At 35.7% G+C, this 19,924-nt stretch overlaps 1 protein-coding gene across 1 annotated transcript in view; it reads right to left on the bottom strand.

Moving 5' to 3' along the window:
* Positions 1 to 715: 715 nt before the first annotated feature.
* Positions 716 to 19,924, bottom strand: part of LOC110442513 (kinesin-like protein KIF19) — a 52,803-nt gene continuing 33,594 nt past the window's right edge. Inside the window, exons 6-20 of the mRNA XM_021486159.1 lie at positions 15,877 to 16,002; positions 15,232 to 15,511; positions 14,187 to 14,371; positions 13,741 to 13,894; positions 13,060 to 13,156; positions 12,577 to 12,654; positions 12,254 to 12,312; positions 11,496 to 11,680; positions 10,833 to 11,046; positions 10,266 to 10,384; positions 9,595 to 9,695; positions 8,214 to 8,751; positions 6,934 to 6,970; positions 6,624 to 6,659; positions 716 to 6,313 (exon numbers count right to left, since the gene is read on the bottom strand). Of these exons, the coding sequence (XP_021341834.1) occupies positions 6,201 to 6,313; positions 6,624 to 6,659; positions 6,934 to 6,970; positions 8,214 to 8,751; positions 9,595 to 9,695; positions 10,266 to 10,384; positions 10,833 to 11,046; positions 11,496 to 11,680; positions 12,254 to 12,312; positions 12,577 to 12,654; positions 13,060 to 13,156; positions 13,741 to 13,894; positions 14,187 to 14,371; positions 15,232 to 15,511; positions 15,877 to 16,002 (2,322 nt within the window). The 3' untranslated portion in view covers positions 716 to 6,200. The remainder of the gene's footprint in view (positions 6,314 to 6,623; positions 6,660 to 6,933; positions 6,971 to 8,213; positions 8,752 to 9,594; positions 9,696 to 10,265; positions 10,385 to 10,832; positions 11,047 to 11,495; positions 11,681 to 12,253; positions 12,313 to 12,576; positions 12,655 to 13,059; positions 13,157 to 13,740; positions 13,895 to 14,186; positions 14,372 to 15,231; positions 15,512 to 15,876; positions 16,003 to 19,924) is intronic.

Here is a 19,924-nt window from a genome sequence, read left to right on the forward strand (position 1 = left end):
AAGGTGCAAGCCTGTTAGGCTTATTTTATGGTTTGCATAAAGTGGAGTGCAAGGCCAAGGCCATATAGATTTCTTTCTAGAAAGGAAAACTGGTATTTATGATAGGTAAGATAATATATTGACATTTATGCACACAGGGGTATTCCAATATCTCTCAAGTTGACCGATCATCTATATTTCCCCTTATCTAGTTTCAACTTGACATGATGACCATACAAGATCAAGTAAAACACTGAAAAACAGAGATCAATCTATCATATCTTTATTGGTTTCTTAAAAGAAGTGAAAACAACTCACTTGAATGACATTTTATCAATAAAATATTACTATATTGTCATTGGTATTCAGATTAAAGTTAAATACAAAAAAATCAATAAAGAAATGTTCAACCAGTAATAATCATAAATATAATAATTAAACATGATCATGTATCACATAGAAAGACAGATTATATAGAAATATTGAACAAATATTCCCACATCCCTAGATATAAGTATTCATAAGCATCACCAAATATACAAAGGACTGACAATTGCATTGTTTTAGACCAAAAAGTTATAACATCACTATTAGTAATAAAACGATATACAACTCAACAATGTTGCCTATTCCGTCTTTGCGTATTGCAGAGTTATCTTCTCTTGTGAGCAGGTATCGATTGTTACTCATTGGTTTGTGTGAGAAAATTACGTCGTTTTCTCAAAACTTGATGACGTTACTCTCACAAACCAATGACCTTACAATCAATGCCTGCTCACAAGAGAAGATAACTCTGCAATATGCAAAGCCACAATTGAACCTTGATCAACAGATCATTATACATCAGTGGTTAAAAAACATGTTTTAATTCTTTTATGAAAAGAAGCTAGAGATGAAAAGCTTGAAAGTTTCAATACAAGTTAGAGGAAACTGTATTTGTTAAGGATGTATGCTCATTTCCTGTAAAACAAATCTCCTTTGCAAAGGAATTCCAAACCTAGTAAGCTATGATACATGTTTTGTGATTAGTAATTGAGACCTGTTCAGTAGAATGGTATTATGTTTAATTCTTCACTAGAATACATTCCTTGATAACACTCCAGCAGTTATGAATGATTAGACAACACCAACTAAGTTATCGTCAAAGTAGATGACTCTAACAAGTTACAGGGAAGATGTGTAGAATAGCATATATCTTTAACTCAACAAAAACTTCTACGTGTTATATGTAAGGTAGCATACATATTTAACAAAAATCACAGGTATCAAGTGTTACATGGCATATATCCTTAACTCTTACACAAACCACACCTATAAAGTGTAAAGCAGCATATATTCTTAATACAAAATCACAGGTAAATGAGTAAGATAGCATAACTTCTCAAGATGTATAGTATAATGATCTGAACTGCTGGAAATAACAAACAACTGAATTTAAGGCACATTTACAGAGTAGAGAATCATTTCCTTGTCATCACTGAATGGTCAGCCATTTTACCGAGAGGGGAGATAACTCCACTTAGCACATTATTCTATTTTCTGTCATGGCAGCAGTACAAATGATGTGTGTTTGATATTAAAATAAAATCTTTTTTTTTGTTGCAACATGATCTTATTTTAACAATGCAATTACCTTACTTATGAAAAGCAAACAACCTTTTGATAATATATAAAAATCAGTTTCTGAGTTTGTCTTTTCCCCTACCAAAAAAACCTTCCATTGGTCATATAGTCTTTGAATCAAGCTCAAAAAGCTTTCATTAAATACATAATTAGGACTTTTTCCCATCAGTTATATCTCATTATATCTAAAACTTATTTTGCAACTGATATAAATAAGAACCCCAAAAATTACTAATATACCTAATAGATAAGTTGTCTACAAAGAAAAGAAACAAAATGGAAAAATTCTCGTTGACTGAATGAGACTAGGCAAGACTGGCTATATCTGGGTATATATGCTGTGTTCAACCATCAACAAATGAAGAGGACTTGATCAAGAACATAAAAGAACAAGCACTCACCAGAGACAAAACAAGCTTACCATTCAAAACTACAGGGACAGAGGTAGCATTTATATATGCAGAAATGTATTTGGAATTATTTTTACATTAAAACACATATGCTGACACCTAAAATTGCACCTTCTATGTAACCAATGCTGCTGGCTGAAAGTGGAATGAACAGATATGCGAATTATCAGGCTAAATATGTGTTAGATGAAGCTGTAATCACAAACTGTGATAGTTCATAGCATAAATGATGCTGACATTTTACATTTTCTGTCAGATCTATTTTTAAATAACTGTATGATTGTTAACTTACATCTCAACAACATCACAAAATAAAAATAAAACAGTAGCTTTATGATGCAATCACAACTATGCAATTACCCCAAAACAAAATAAGAGAAATAGTGTTTATTGCTTTGGAGAGAAATGATTCCAGTTATGTACTAACTGAAAGACTGAAAGAAAACATTGGTCACCCACTGACTCAACTTAATCACTATTTAGGGCACAACAACACTATTTAGGTCACCCACTCATTATTTAGGTCACCCACCCATTATTTAGGTCACCCATTATTTAGGTCACCCACCAACTATTCAGATTATTCCTTCACTATTTAGGTTACCCACACATTATTTATGTCACTCACTCACTTTTTAGGTCACAACCTCACTATTAAAGTCACTCATTCACTATTTAGGCCACACACCCACTATTAAGGTCACCCACTCACTATTAAGGTCACCCACTCACTATATAGGCCACACATCCACTATATAGGCCACACACCCACTATTAAGGTCACCCACTCACTATATAGGCCACACATCCACTATATAGGCCACACATCCACTATATAGGCCACACACCCACTATTATGGTCACCCACTCACTCTTGTGGTCATCTATTAAGACAAAGATTTGTGACTTTCAGCAGTCCCCCTTCTTGGCTGACACATGACTCTAATTTGTTGTAATGAGAATAATTTTAAAAGGAGATGACTTATTGTGTTGAGAAAATCATTCTTACTATTTTAAGTATCACAATCAAATTATGTAAAGGTGCGAGTTCAGCACGTTTTCACTGTTACACTGGTGTTTCTGTAGGATATAACGGTCTCCATAATGAAAAAGTGTCATTTATATTCCCATAACTAAACTTTTAACAAAGACTAAAATCAGCAATAAATTTGTTCCAACCATATAACATTATGAATGATAGGACAAATCAAATTATTTATCATCAAATCAAATACCATTCGTCTCTTAAGATATCAGAGAAGATTTCTCTGTGCCTAATATCTCTGTAAACAACTTGATATGCACATTTTTATATGGTGAAATTATAAACAATTGGATGAAAGTAGTCAAGATTACAGGATAAAAATAACTGCTTCAGTTCATAAGACAGGACAGCTTTTACATAGCAATAAATACCAACAGGCTACACATATATATCACAGAAAATAGATAATATCAAATGTAAGTAAACCGGCAAGACTGGTTAATCCAGCCAGGACCGATTTCGTCTCCTCACTTATATATCCAGTCAGGTTTTCTTTAGGGGACAGGTTGTTTATTTGGATTTAAAAAAGGTTCTATCACTGTCCAATAACTTAAGCTGGAAATAGAGGTGGCTGAATTTACAAGGCTCACCCATACAATCACACAGTACCAGTTCATACATTCAAATTCAACTTCATGTACATGTATCCTAGATATGGATATGCCAACCCAATCTCAAGTCTTTCCTGGGGTGACAAAATATGGGAAAAAACCCCGTAAATATTGGATTTTTTTCTTATTTTCCTAGATGATTCTATAAAAAGATGAATTTTACAGTATTTATTCACAGACTTAGAGTCAAATCAATTTTACAAGAAAGAACAGTCATTCAATTTAGAAAGCTCCTAATATAAAACGATGCAGGTTAAATGATTGTAGGCAACAGAAACCAATATTTATTACGGTACATGTACAATATTTTCATATCAGTCAAATTTCATAAATGTGTCTATTATAAATATTTTTTGAATTAATAACCGGTATATGGAAAAAAAGCTTTGCATATATAGAACCTAAGAAAAATATTGTACCACATTTCTGTCTGTCCTACAAGAAATGGGCAATTTATTGTTAGGTTGATGATGCACATGTTGATAGGTGTGCTGCGTTCAACATGCATAACAATGAACAAATTATATCAGTACATAAAACAGTGTAAAGATGATAAGAATGGAAGTCTGCAGCAGTCAGCACTAAGGTGAGATGAGGGACAAAACTGTATAAAATAACACACCTGGTACACACAGGACTTCCCATAACAAGGTCTTCAGATCACTTCACATCCAATGGATGAAACTAAGCTATTTTCAAACAACATTGCAATGCATTTAATAAAATGGAAAGAATAATTTATTTGATAGATTGATGTAAAATATATTTATTTGCAAACTTGAAATGATTGTAAATTAGGACATTGCTTTTAATTTACTTGGTGCGTAGTGGTGACAGACAAACAAGGAAAGGTAGGTAGAAAATCTTAATATAGTAATTCAAAAAAGTTGTGAATGTTTTATAAAATTCAACTAAATGCACAAAATGTATAGTTTGGCACAAGTATAGACCCTTTCAAATTACGCACAGCTTATAAGCACATAAATACAGATGCTGATTATTACAACACTATCATATCGATATCACAAGCAATAGGTTTTCATCACTGAAAATATACAACTAAAACAGCAAAACCTGATGTTTCACATAATGATTAAAACATAAAAAAAAATGAAAATGGACTAGAAGTTACTTCAAATTTACAAAGCAAGACATTATCGTGCACTGGAAACTTATATTCAATGAATAGTAGTTTTTGTAATTTCTCATTGAAATCGAAGTGTCAGTTCAATTTTATAAAAGTAACTTTTTGTAATTTTTATAGAAATTGAAGTGACACTTTGATTTCTATAGAGAATACAAAAATATTCAAATGTCAGTATGAACAAAAATGTTTCACTGTACATGTAAATATGCATACAAACAGTGTAATTGACAAATGATGTGTAAGATTAGTGTTTGGCCTCTAGGTAAGCACTATTAAGGAGTACATCCAGTTCACATGTTATATAACAGATCACTTGATTTAACTAATCACATCCATATAATCATTCCTGTATAGGTGCTGTACTAACCATATCTTTTGAGTTTGGGGAAAGTACATTTTTGTGCTATTTCACCATGGGAGGGATGCTTATTATGGCAAATACACTATTTTGAAAAAGAACATGAAAACGTATCAGACATGGGCTTCTCAAAAATTAATGAGGAACATATATAACAAATATTTTCTTCTTGCTACAACACATATACATCTTAAAATATCTTAATTTGAAGAAAAAAACATCAACAAGACTATTAAGTAATATCACAGAAAGTTTTGTCAGTTTTTTTCACTGGCAACATTTCAAGCATAAAACATTATCTCAGCTTCAGATAAACAGATCTTCCTAAAATCAAGTTAAAAATCCCTCATGATTAACAACTAAGAAAACAATAGAACAATAGTGTAGGTCATTCACAGAGTCTTTGTTGTGGGTTCAACACTAATCATTCTACCACATAAAGTCATTGATAGTTGCTATCGGCTAGCTCTCAAGCAAGAATGACCATACACATAATGGTACGTGTAGACCTAAAGTCAGGACACCGAGACAACAGAAACAGGAGCTCAGAGTCAATATCCAGTTATGGGAACAAATTGCTGTAATGACATAACAAGACAATTTCATTGACCTAGCTTGTTAAGTCAGTTCATCCTGTAGGCTGAATACGCCATATTTCAAAATGTCAAACAAGTGCAAATTCTAAAAAGTGACATAATCAAGAGTTCAGTTATTCCACAGTTCTCATAACCTGTCATGATATGTTTGGATTTTCAGGATTCAAGAACTATCCGACTTCCTTTGAAATGTCAGGTGTATCCAATATCCTTAAAAAATACAGAAAATCGTAGTCGTCCAAATAATCTGATGTTTCAGATTTCGCTTTCAAATTCCTATTATTCATATAAATTCCATTTTCTTAGAATCAGATAGATATTCTGATACTTCAGACTTCCCGAAAACTCTTAAAAAAAGGAAGGTACTATTCATTCAAATTGTACACCAGCACCATTTGTATACGACCCATGGGTTAGGTCAGAGGTCAGCCTCATCGTGGTAGACTAAAACCATGCACAGCAATGTCTCCCTTCCTGTAGCTTGTTATGGTGGGTACCGGACCCTTAGACTTGCTCTGTGGGGTACTTCCTCCAGAGGAATCACCTGGAGAGCGATGTAAAAACTGAATTATCTCCCTTGGATTATAAGGAACATACATATTTCATTTGATGCTGGTTTGAAGATGTGTGTATATAGGAACCATGAGAAACCTTTCAAATTATTTTCATACTAAAGATTACACCTGAATGGTATTCCAAAATGTTTCCCTTTAAGTATATATAAACAGATGGTACATACTTAATGCAAAACATCTCATTAACAACAAAATGAAGAAATTGTCTGCCCTAAAGTTTAAGATTAATTTCCATTTATGGTTTCTTGTTTCTCTAGGCATATTAAAGAAGAGTTTTACCTTTCTGTCCACGTTTTGTTCGTCCATATACATCAACTGAAACCACAAAAGGTATATAAAGCATAAAGTGTGATATCATAGCAATTACAATACATTTTCTGAACAACGCACTTCATCTTTTTTTTAAATAGTAAATTTATTAGCATTCAGTTATTTAAACAATGGTTAGATATATCATAACTGATTCATTCTTTGATTTTAGAACGTATGGGCTCTGTAAAGAAAACCCTAAATATTTTCATCAAAAAAATTTATATTTTCGTTGTATTGAGACTATTAAATGAAGATGGATTTGTAGAAAAATATTTACCTCCATGTCTGGTTCTTCCAGCATTTATTTTTGCATACTACAAAAAAAATAAGAAATGAATAATGATAAAAAATAACATGAAATGAACAGGATTATACACTTCAAGTCACATATTTAAAATTTTAAAAGACCTTAACTATCAACCTAAATGGTGGCAGATAAAGGAAGATCCATGAAGTTGAACGTGCCCCCCCCCCCCCCCCCCCCNTTTGGCCCTGCCCCTCAGCCACCTAGGGGGGCAGCCCAACCATTTGTACAATTTTGAATCCCCACCACCTAGGGATGCTGCCAGTCAAATATGGTTGATATCCAGTGCATAGTTCTACAGAAGAAGTCGTTTGTAGCAATATAGCCATATTGCCAACTCTTGGCCCCGCCCCTCAGCCCAACCATTTGTATAATTTTGAATCTCCACTACCGAGGGATGTTTCCAGTCAAATAGCCCAGTTGCTGCCTTTTGGCTCCGCCCCTCAGGCCCCTGGGGGGCCAGACCCACGATTTATACAAAATTGGTTCCCTTTTGAACCTTCGGACAAGTGAGCTAAAAACCGTAAAGTGAGATTTCTGAGAGATATATACTTTAAAATTTACAAATACTTCTGTGTTTCTTGTCTTCAGGTGATAATTGTGAACTCTGATACCAATAATTTTCATTCTGGGTTTGGACATTATTGAAAATGTCCTTATGAAAGTTTTGTTTTAACTTGTTAGCTGATCAGTTCAGGTTATGTGTTATGGGGTCTAATGTCCTATTAACAGCTAAGATCATTTATGTACGTGCCTCCGTGTGTGTTATGAATGTATTCAAGTTTGCTGAAGGCAGTAGTTGATCAGGTCATTTACAAACAGGCCCAGAAATTAAGTGGAAACTGACAGAGCTCTTCCAACAATATACATTTTATCTTTTTCTAGAAATATTCTACTGTTGTTGTTAAGTTGCTAATACATGTATTTACGAGGCAGAAAACTATCTCTGTGATGAAAAACAATATAGCCCGGAAGGAAGTACCAGATAAAAATCAATACCATAATCATAAAATTGTATGATATATTAGCCGAGTTTGTGGATTATGAGAAGTTCTTTTTACACAACCAATAAAATAAAAACACATAGAAAATTGTATTGGTTGTGTAAAAAACCCTTCTCATAGTCCATACTTACCAACCTGAAGAAAATGTTCAGAAATATCCAAGTTTGTGAAATTTAATACTTAAGAATAAATATTCTTATGTTTCAACAGCAAAATTTTGTGAAATTAAACAGCTACACTGTACTTTACCTGTGAACTATAGCTGTTGTCGTATCCTCGTGTCCGTCGGTTGCGCTTTAGGTCCGGTTCCTTCGTCCCTTTTCGCCCAGCCCTGATTGGTGGCAGGTTACTATTGTCAGTGTTAGCACTCTGCTTTGTTGCATTGGACAAGTTATCCTCACTTGGAGGTTTGTGAATAGATGGGAGCACAACATCATCGTAACTTTGGTTATGTCTCGCCAGTGTGCGAGGAGACAGGTATGCTTCGTCATTTGAAGGTCGGTATAGTGACCTCGGCTCACCATATTGTCGTTCAAGATTAAGAAGGTTAGTTTGGGCTTTGGATCGTTTCTTTGCAGCCAGGGCAGCGATATTGCGTGTGTTGCTAGTGATGGTGGTGCGATCATCCCTGTACAGACCGACGGCCATAGGCTGTGGACTGTTATGTCGGGACGAGTGTGGAGACCGTGGAGTGCGAGGAGTACCATTCTCTAACCAATTCACAGACAAATTGTCATCCCTCAAGCGCTGGGCTCTAGCACTTCTAGAAAACAACTTATCTCCTTCTCTGGAAAATTAAAACAGTTTCCAAGTTTTATTACTTACACCACAAAAATTTGCATTTGAGAAATTATGATGCAGTGCAACCTGTATAAAACAGATATGATTTAGACCATACAGGTTCTGGTTTATGGAGTCAGTGATGTTCAATATCAACATTTTTTATTATACATATATGTGTTTATAAAAGAATATACATGTACTTTGAAATTTATTACAGATGCAAGATGAGAAAATTAAGAAAATGAAAAAAAGTTATCAATAATTTACAATAAAAATCAACACGATGTTTTGCATATTTTATGTACTGAAAAACCTTTTTCCTAAAATAGCCAACCACGATAAAAGAGAAAGACAAGAATATACATCAGAAAAATATTGTCAATTTCCAAAGAAGAAAGGGTCTGGATTAGACAGGATTGTCATACTATGTTTTAAAAGCGTGAATTCCAGAACAAAATATCCAAGTAATACTTAAGACAGGGATTTATATTAGACAGCCACTGGTTTAGGGAGGTTATATATTAGACAGCCACTGGTTTAGGGAGGTTATATATTAGACAGCCACTGGTTAAGGGAGGTTATATATTAGACAGCCACTGGTTTAGGGAGGTTATATATTAGACAGCCACTGGTTTAGGGAGGATATATATCAGACAGACAGACACTGGTTTAGGGAGGATATATATACCGAAAAGCCAAAAAATCACAGACAACACATACCGTAGTACATCAAGCAATTGTTTTATTTTTGAGATCAGAAAGATTGCCCTATCGAGTTGGTCATCTTAAGGTAAAGGGAGACAACTCACAGCAGTACTATTACTGACACATCCCACATTGTACCTACCCAAACCTGGGAGTGAGCCTGGCGTCTTCCTCCTCCAGGGTACTCAGTTGGTCACCCTCATCTGCAATGAATGACCGGTTGCTGCGTCCTACTCCTCCAATCTGAAACATACCAGGTTATACCAAGGTAAGCTCACTTATTTGAACAAAATACATATCCCTATATTCCTATATTTCAATTGATATATAAATTTGCATTTATTTGGAAATGTATATGTCTGAACATATAGGTACTTGTCACTGGCTATGCTAGGGAGAATTTCCCTTTAGCTTAGGATCTTAAGTAAGGTAACAGTTTTGATTACAACTCTTAAGGTAGGCTTTACTAAACATTATCTACGTACTATTTATTGGCAACTGTAGGCACTTTGCACTTTTATCTGTGGTGGTTGTGCAGGAAGTGAGTCCTGTACATCATATTGATAATCTAGGTTTTGATTCCAATAAAGCCACATTACTGAATAACCGTAACCTGTATTACACAATAACTGAACTTTGAATTCAGTTTAGGAAATTGAACTGTAAATTAAATACCTATTTTCATCTCAGTAAATTGATGGATCCATATCACAGCTGAGACAGAATTTTTTCAAAGTCCTTTGTATTTATTAGTAATGTGATAATTTAAATGATTTCATGATTCTATTACAGTGTATATATATAGCCGCCTACCTTGAGGTACTCGGGGCTGAGGCCGGAGTCCTCGTCTGTGAGTAGGAGCCTATCGTCCAGCTCCAGTTTGTACAGATCATACAGTTCCTCTAGGTCTTTTGGTGTTGCAATGTTTTTTTCTGTGTACAAGAAAAAGCACAGGACATGTGTTTTTTTCTAACTTTGGGCTATAACTCATCTACATCTATTTACAATTACTTAATTATACTTTTGGTTTGAATACCTCTCCATCTACTGAGACAGCAATGATGCAGGTAACAACTACAATATTTTATTTTCACTTGATTCAACAAAGTTAGTTATTTTGAAACAGAGAATAAAGGAGCATCCACTCATTGTATGCACTACAATAATATTCAGTTTCATTTTAGGTTAGGTTTTTTTATAAGGGAAGGCATGGGGGTAATTAATTCAAACACATGTGATAAAATATAACAAAATGATTAAGAGATATCCGAGTTTGAATTTTAACTGTTTAAAGTTTTTACAAGTAAATGAATGCGAAAACAGTTTCCAGGAGTATGCTAATTTGACAGCTTATTGTCCCGATATTTTATTGATAATTACCTGCCAGGAGAACCCTCTGTCGTTTAATAATCTGGTCGGTAAGGTTCTGGTGTTGTCGGAACCTTGACAACACCATGTCCTTTTTCTTGATCTGGAACTCCCGGAGCAGACAGGCAGACTGGACCTCGGTGTTCTCTATCTCCAGGATGTGTACCTTGTACAATAGACTGAGAATCTCTCGCTGGTCCTCGCCATTGATCCGCTGGGGGATGTTCTGTCCAACAAGCATAATGCTACTTTAGCACAGTGGCTTACACACCATATTACAACTATATGCAATATGTCAAAACAAATGGGACAGTCCCATAAAATATTACAAAATCCTGAACATGCCTTCAAAACATATTACATTAGCAATCTATTATACATTTGACAAAGAGTACCAGGGTAATATGTTGGAGCCTTGATCATCCAGCCACCTTCATTCCTAGAAAAAAGTGTCTAGATTTTGAGATATCTGGATTACTGGGACAGTTTAGCATAAAAACAAGATTAATTTTTCCCCTTAAACACTGGCTGGAGAGTGTGAAAACTTGATAAATTGTGGCTAGATTAACAAGGATCAACTGTTTAGATAGTTTAAGTTGAAAATTTGTAACTTTTGTTGAGAACAGTAAAATTTATATATATATAAGCTTTCTCCAGAATTAGGTATAGCCTCACCTCCTGTAGTCTGGTGGTCTTAGTCTTGGCTGTGTCCAGCTCTTTCTGTACAGTTCCCCGAATCTTCTCTGTGCGATGTTTCTCCTCGTGAAGGACTCTTAGTTCCTCCCGAGCCATGCGCACTTCATCAGGTTCCGAGACATCATCAGAGCCCAGCCCCGAAAGTTCCATGGTCTTTGTATCCTCTGTAGATACAACGAACATCAAATTTAGTATATTGCCCATAGATGCTGCAGCCAGTGGACCTATCTGTCCGGTCAACATGGATGTATGTGGAAATGATGAGCAATGCAAAAGCAAGTATGTAACCTTCACTTAACAAAGAAAACTCATCAATAAAATAAAAACTTAATTTGTTTTACAACAGTTATGAAACTACTGAAATAACTTATATTAATTACTACTGTTGGCCCAGATAATAATGTGAGGGGGTGTCTTAATGTAGGTGGAAACCTGAGTACCCGGAGAAAACCCATGTGGTTGGGCAGGTGACCCCATACCTTTTCACGTGTGATCAGGGAATCAAACCCCAGCCACCTTGGTAAAAGTCAAGTGCACTACCCACTGCCCCACCCGACCACCCGAAAACTCATCAATACTTTTCACAGGCTCACCCTTGATCTATTGGCATATAAGACATGGATGTGTATGAGTATTGCCCTACAATGGATGATTTTAAACCATTTAAAGGTGTTGTTACCTCACTGACTTAAACAATATTTTAGCATACATAGAACCTGTGTGGAGGCACTACTTACCTCTGTACATGTCCTCGCCACCTTCTCGTCTTGGCAACTTGGCTTTTTCAACATCCCACCTGAAAGAATACAATACGTGTTAAACAACACACAGAAATAATCTACAACTTACACCAACAGAATCGATGACCAGTTACGTGAACACGTTTTGAAAATATTTCTTTTTTTTCATAATATCATATAAAATATTGACAAGCTTTGCCTTCAAAAAATCCATTTCAATCAATATCCATGTCCATTAGAAATATCCAAGTCTGAATTCTTTGCATTAATGAACTTGTCTTTAAGAGAACCTGACTTCCTAAATTATGAAGTATACTTACTCGCTGATGATTAGCTGGTTACGATTTGTTTCTAGGCTTATTTCCATGGAGGCATTATTCAGCTCCATCAAACTTTTCCTGGAGAGAAGATCATCAAAATGTTGAAACAACACTGTGTACTTGGTTAAGTAAGTTATAATGCATCATTATCTTCAACAAAGAATCTAAGTGTGCAGTACTTTTGTCTAATTTTGATGCTTAAAACTACACCATACCTGTAAGTATACCATCATCACCATTAACTTAAATCAGTCAAAATCTCGGGGGAAATCTGCAACCCTATGTGTCTGGAGAGAAGTAATGTGTTGAAAGGTTAAGTAATACCTACTTCCAGCTCATTAGTGGCGATTTATCAAATGCCTGGAATATTGGGACACATTCTAATAAAAAATATTTGTTCCCAAAACACGGCTTGACAGAGGGATACCCAAACTAGTGGAAGCTAAATTAAAGTGAGGCTCGGCTGTTATAGATGAAGTATACCTGAGCTCCATCTGATCCTTGAAGGAGATGAGTAGCTGTTCCTTGACTTTGTTGAGCTGTTCGCGAGCTTCTCCGTGTTGTGTGGACAGGACCTCAGCTGTCAAAATCAAAGGTTTAAAGGTCACTAAGGAATTGATCACCGAGGGTGGTGGATACTCATGGGACATTTCACTGGGTAACTTCACTAAGTAGAAGTATGCCAGGCCCACGCAGAGTATCAAAATCTTACTTGGAGATTTGTCACAAATCTGATCACAGACAATCCAGACAAAATATCAATACATTGTACTTGTGAACAACCTCCATACATGTTATAGAATAATCCATTACATCATCAAAATTGTCAACCTGGGCACTAAACTGTTATTCATTCTGCTAAAACTATTTTTGATTGATCTATAAAGCAATAACTTCTAGAAATTTGATTAAAATCCAATTTCTTGCATTGTGCACAATCATTATTCTATAACACTTAACTTGTGAAGAATTCATTAATCTCAATAAACTACCTTTTAACTGAACTCTCTTTATTTGACTAAGCAGTTATACACAGGGTACAGGTTCAAGTACAATGAAATATGAACATGGGGGGACAGGTATTTGCTTTACAGATGTGACCCTATTTCATACACAATTGTGGCAATATCTTAAGCAGAATTACTGAAAATGACTTATGCTCACCTTGAACTGTTTTTATTTTAGCACCATTGACAGGTCCACTCTCGACCGAGTCGTGTAACCTCACACGGAGCCGGTTGATCTCCTCCCGCAGCTCCTGGATGATGTTAGTGTACTGGGCTATGTGATAAGATACATCTGCAACATTCCTTCGTACCTTTAAAATGAAACATGGTAATGTAAAAGTACCTAGTTGATTAACAGGTATCAGAAAGGTTTTAAAGGTATCACTGTCACTAATGCCAGTACAATCTAGACACGTTTAACTTGGGAGAACACAGATAATAGATGGTAGAAATGAAAACTTCTGTTGCCATAAAGTCTCGCTTTTTGATCTGATGGACAAAATTTGTTTTGGCTTATATGACTGTCACCATACAATTGTTTAAACTTGTGTCCTGATGTGATTGGCTCTGTCTGTGTAAATAGGGTTGTCAGGAGTTACCTACCTTTGTCCGTATATGCTTGGCTCGGTCTGCGTATATGAGGGTATTGCGAGATTCCTCAAAGTGTATAGAGGCCGGGCTGATGTGGGCGATCATCACCGTCTTACAGTTGCCCCCTAGTGCGTCCTTCAGCAGTCTTGTAAGCTTGCTGTCTCTGTAGTTCACATATTTTGGTCCATTCTTGTCACCTGAACAAGATTAAGAGTTATTCATTAATCCAATCTCAGGTATAGATGCCTATAAGCTAGAAGAACAACACACAATTTAAGAAACAATATACAAAGAACAACATACAAGATTGGTTTGGGTGAACTTCAGACTATGATTAATTAGCGCATTACATAATTACTCTCATTTTTATCTTCTCAAACTATTTTGAAGACTTTGTACAATGTACCCTGTTGCACACTGTAACTTTTGTTGGACAATTAACCCTTTCACCCCTATGTAACTTTAGTAGACTCTACCATGTATTGATCTGGATGAGTCCATTATGGTCTACAGTGTTGAAAGGGTTAAGTGATGGTTTCTAATTTATATCAAACTCTAAAAAAAGCTTCATGACATCAGATCATTTCAGGTTTCTGGATATTGGGTAATCATGACTTGTGATCTTGTATAATTGTGAAAGACTTTAAGCCATTGGTGTATACCTACAAAATCTCAAAACACAGCAATCCAAGTAGAAAGTAACTTGGCAACTTATATTCAGATATCTCTCCTTTTCCTAATTAGAGGTAATAAGGAGTCTCCTAAAAATCATCCATACATGTAGTCTTTCTTGCCTTTCCAATGAGTGATTAATTGATCATCAATCAAGACTAAATTACCATTCATAAGCACGGAACTCTTTTGGGAAGGAGATTTGTGTCACAATAAGTTAACATACAGCTTTAAACTGAGTGGTCTGATACAGTAAGTTTCCTTCTAAGGTAAGATCCACAACAACTTTCACAGATAAATCTTTCTTCATTAATGTTTTACCATCTGGCTTAGGAGGCTCAATACAACAGACTCAACTCTTGTCTGGTTTTTTAAAGTGACTTACTGAGGGCATTGATACAGTTGCCGAGTGCGAGTAGGGAGCGGTTGATGTGAGCGCCCTCTACCATACGTTTGCCTCTGTTGTGGGTAGCGGCAGCACGTTCTGAGCCAGCCAGGTCTACCATGAAGAGCTTGCCCATGCGGACCTCCTGATTGGTGTTGCGTACACGGTTCTGCTGTTTGACCAGGACCTGAAGGACGGCATGGGATCGTGAGGATGTCTTATTGGCCGCAGTCGGCTCCTGTGTCCTCTCCTTGTTACCCATCAGTAGCATCTCCATCACCTGAGGTCATACAGATAGAGTGACTCATAGTTAATCAGAGTATATCATATTTTCAGTAATAAATACAGAGTATATCATATTTTCAGTAATAAATACAGAGTATACCATATTTTCAGTAATAAATACAATGTAATACTGATAATGTCTGTTTCATCTTTAGAAATCATAAATGAAGTAATAGCTTGACAGCAGAAACATACATTTTAGACATGAACAGATCAATGGAGGAAGGAAAATTCAAACTTGAACAATACATTTTTACATGCCTGATAATAAACATAACACAGAAATATCTTCAGAAACAATTCAGAATTAACTGTTTGGCTCGCTCTGTTACGTAACAATGACCATGGCTTTGAACTGACCTCACTAGTTGTGTGAGTGGTCACCTCTGACAGTCCGGCTACCTGAACCCCTCCTTTAGCATCTTCCCTCAGGTCAAGAATTCCTGCTGATGGACTCAGTAGATCTCGGATCATCTCATTGTAGATCTGAAGAAAAACAGATATTGTTTAATAAAGAAATCAATGAATGTAATATACTTTATTTCTGGTCTTTTCTTATCTGACTATAGTTTTAGTGAGACAACCCTCACCAAATGAAGCTGAAGTATCACACCCTAATCCTTCAAAATATGCTGGTGACAATCAATATTCTTTATCAAATACAAGTCGGATTTTTTTTAACAAGCTAACTTAAAGGCATGGTTGTCTATTTATGAAGGTAGAACCTCATTTACTTGATTTTGTGATTTATAATTTTTCTTCCAAGACCTACATGTACATTGTATACAGTACTGTTGTTTCTTCAAATATTGTAAAAAAATGACAGTAATTTTTTTTGTGTGTGTGTGAAGGGGTTGGGGGGATGTTTAAAGATATAGGTACCTAAAATAATAGAAACATCAATTTTACATACTTGAGAGTGGTTAAAAGCCAAACATCAAGAACACTTGCAACAGAAATCTTAGGTCGTGTTGCTAAAGCAATCCTACATCAACTTGTTATAAGGGAAATAACTCCTGTGTACTTCTGTAAGTGTTTCATATAGTGCCTGGCCATAACATATTCATAGGCCAATATTACAAATTGTAAAACAACTTCGGATTTGAAGGAAAAAAAAGCATCAAGCTTTCACTATCATGTTCTGATATTCTTGACCTAAAAAAATAGTTTGGATATCAAAATATGGTAATGATTACATGGTCAGATCTTTTCAGTGATAAATCAAACAACTCTGAATTTCTGATACCTGTACCAAGCTAATCATCTTGTTGTGATGAAAGCTAGATGGTAAAAACAACTTCTTTCATCTGTGTATAAGGCAATCACTAGTGGATCATTTACGTGTCTTTGATCTACAGACATATTGTTACCAAATTCCCAGGAGACTGAAATAGCTTGTCTTGTTTTCCAGCATCTGTACATGAGAAATACAGGTCTGTGAACACTCTCCCGATCTAAGGTTATTCCTGGTACTGGGGTATACATGACAATGATACAGGGTATAGTCTGTCAGGAGACAGGGAATTCTCACATCAATAAACAACAGGATCTTGTGTAGTAGTGATTGATGGAGGATTTATGGGTAACACAAGTGGCCATTATGAATTAGTAACAACTACAATGCTATATCTGAAGAGTAGGTATATAAAACCAGGCAGGGTAGTAGACCCACGTACAGGTATATGATATTGTTATTTTCACATTCTATCAAAATCAAAATTCAGGTCATGTTACCACACAAAATCTTAAAGATATTTTTTTACCTTAACATTAACTTCCCCATAGGGAAACAATTGTTTTACTTAACAAAAAACCTTTCTAAATCTTTAAAGGAATTTTCATGAAAACAGAGCCTGAAATATTAACATACTTAATTTAATTACTATTCAAATGAAAATTGATGATTATTAATTAAACCGGTCTGTATTTCCTACTAAATCTTATCTCTATAAGGATGATCCTTTACACTTTGACTATCACACCGAGAAAAGTTTTATTAATATTTTCGCAGTATTTTCATTTAAACATTACCATAATGAAATGCCAAACATCTTGCTATGAAGGTTATAGCACTTTTGAAATTCTCTCATGAGTTATTCCCCTTGATTTCACCTAAGGGCTGACAAGAGTGATGTCACCATAATAGCCAAGTAATAGTTATGCAGTTAAAATATGGACTTCAGGGACATACCTGCCAACTTTTTGAACATTTCATGGGTAAGATTTGGCGTGCTAGGAATGAAAGCTTAATTAAAAGGTGTGTATGTCTAGGGAAAAAATAACACTTTTAAAAGGGATCTTTTGAGTTGTTCTTTGATATGAAATAATCCGATCTTGGAAAATAAAAATAGTTCAGCAAATTCAGTGGTTGAAAATGCTTAATTTTAAGGTAAGAATTCGGGAGTCTCCCTCCTAAATAGGGAGAGTTGGCAAGTATGCAGGGATATAGTATATTTCTAATTCCCCGAGGCAAAGGTGTGGGAAATGGGTACTTGGTCACGGAAAAGAAGACTTGCTTTATTCAGAAATACGATACATTAATTGCTTTATAAACTGTTACTTAACAAATAGCTGACCTATTTGTAAAAGCAACATTCTAAGCTACAAGTTCTGAAAAACTATCGTAAGACTATACTTTTTCATTAATGTCTGTCATTACTTAATGTTGACAACAAGCTCAGTCTGCTTCTTACCTGATTAGCTGGGTCATTTGTATAGGGATTTTATAGATTATATATACTGCAGCAGTGTTTAGTCTGCTGGGGTGCTTTACTTTTCAGACTAACACATGGCTGGACTCAGAGCAAATGTAGGGATAACATATTAAACATGTTTATTTTTACATACAATAAACAAAGTAGAGGTAAATAAATGTATACTAGCACCCCAGGGATAGAACACTGGTGTAGATAGGGATAAAAGTGACACTGTTATGGTCTAGGGGCCTTCAGTTTATAATAATCATCCAAGATTTATGGTAAATCTATGGAGGCCAAATGACTATATGTAAAACAGAGCTGTTGCTGTATAATGCTTCACCACACACCAGCTACACGGATACCTGGAGGACCAAAACATAATTATAAAAACATTACCAGGTCATATCTAGCTTACAGTCTTATCAGCATTTCAATCGTTATTTTTTCCCTTGTGTTATGATCTTAAGATTGTTTTCCCATGGGTCTATGGCATGGTATATATACACCATCGATATCCCAATAAGCCAACATGCTACCAGTCAACTATAATTAATGAGGTGGACTCAGGCAGGGAATCTAATTAACTGTCAAGTGAAAAGGATTATTAACAATACATGTAGTCTTATACATGTATTAACATGCATCAGACCTTTGTTTCCAGAGGTATTGTACTACCGGTAACTTGTTAATTGCTCCAGACATGTTTACAAACTTGTCAAGCCACAATCAATACACACTTACTTTTTTTCCTTAGTTGGGACATCTTCGTTGTTTTTTGTTTTTTTTAATCCAGTGATGGATAATATATTTTGAATTGATAAAGATCGGCCATCTACCTTTGAAACTAAAACAAGAGGCCCAGGGGCCTTAATAGCTCACCTGGTATTTTATTTTTCAATTTAAAACCTGCTGAGTACCATTCAGGTTTATCAAAGGAGTACAAGTAACAAAGTTGCATCTTCCATTTATAAATATTCAATTCCCTTTGCCCAAAGATTCTCTAAAACAAGTTTGGTTAGGTTAAAATCCCTTCAACGGTACAGAAGGAGAAGGATCTTTAATGTTTTCCTCTATTTCCCCTAATGGGCCCCACTAATCTGCCCCAAAGAAGGGGAATCCACACACCTCAGTTTAAACAAAATTGATTCTTTTCTCCCTAAGCATGCTTCAGACTGCATTTGGTTTAAATCCCTTCACTTGTATAGTAGGAGAAAAAAAATCCTCTATTTCCCCTATTGGGCCCCGCTCCTATGCCGCCAGAAGGCCCACACCCTCCGTTTATACAAACTTGAGTCTCCTTTGTCCAAAGATGCTCTAGGACAAATTTGGTCAAAATCCTTCAATTGGTTGAGGAGAAGATTTTTAAAGATTTACCTATTTTCCCCTATTTGGCCCCGTCCCTCTGCCCCCAGGGGGACCATACCCTCCGTTCATACAAAACTGAGAACCCTTTGGCCAATGATGCTCCAGACCAAATTTGGTCAAAATCCCTTCATCGGTACAAAAGGAGAAGGATATTTGATGTTTTCCTCTATTTCCCCTAATGGGCCCCACCCATCTGCCCTTAGAAGGAGGCCCACACACCTCAGTTTATACAAAATTGATTCTTTTGTCCCTAATCATGCTTCAGACTGCATTTGGTTAAAATCCCTTCACTTGTATAGCAGGAGAAAAAAAATCCTCTATTTCCCCTATTGGGCCCCGCCCCT

The sequence above is a fragment of the Mizuhopecten yessoensis genome, unplaced genomic scaffold (assembly GCF_002113885.1).
Source record: "Mizuhopecten yessoensis strain PY_sf001 unplaced genomic scaffold, ASM211388v2 scaffold716275, whole genome shotgun sequence".
In the NCBI taxonomy this organism is placed as follows: Eukaryota; Metazoa; Mollusca; class Bivalvia; order Pectinida; family Pectinidae; genus Mizuhopecten; species Mizuhopecten yessoensis.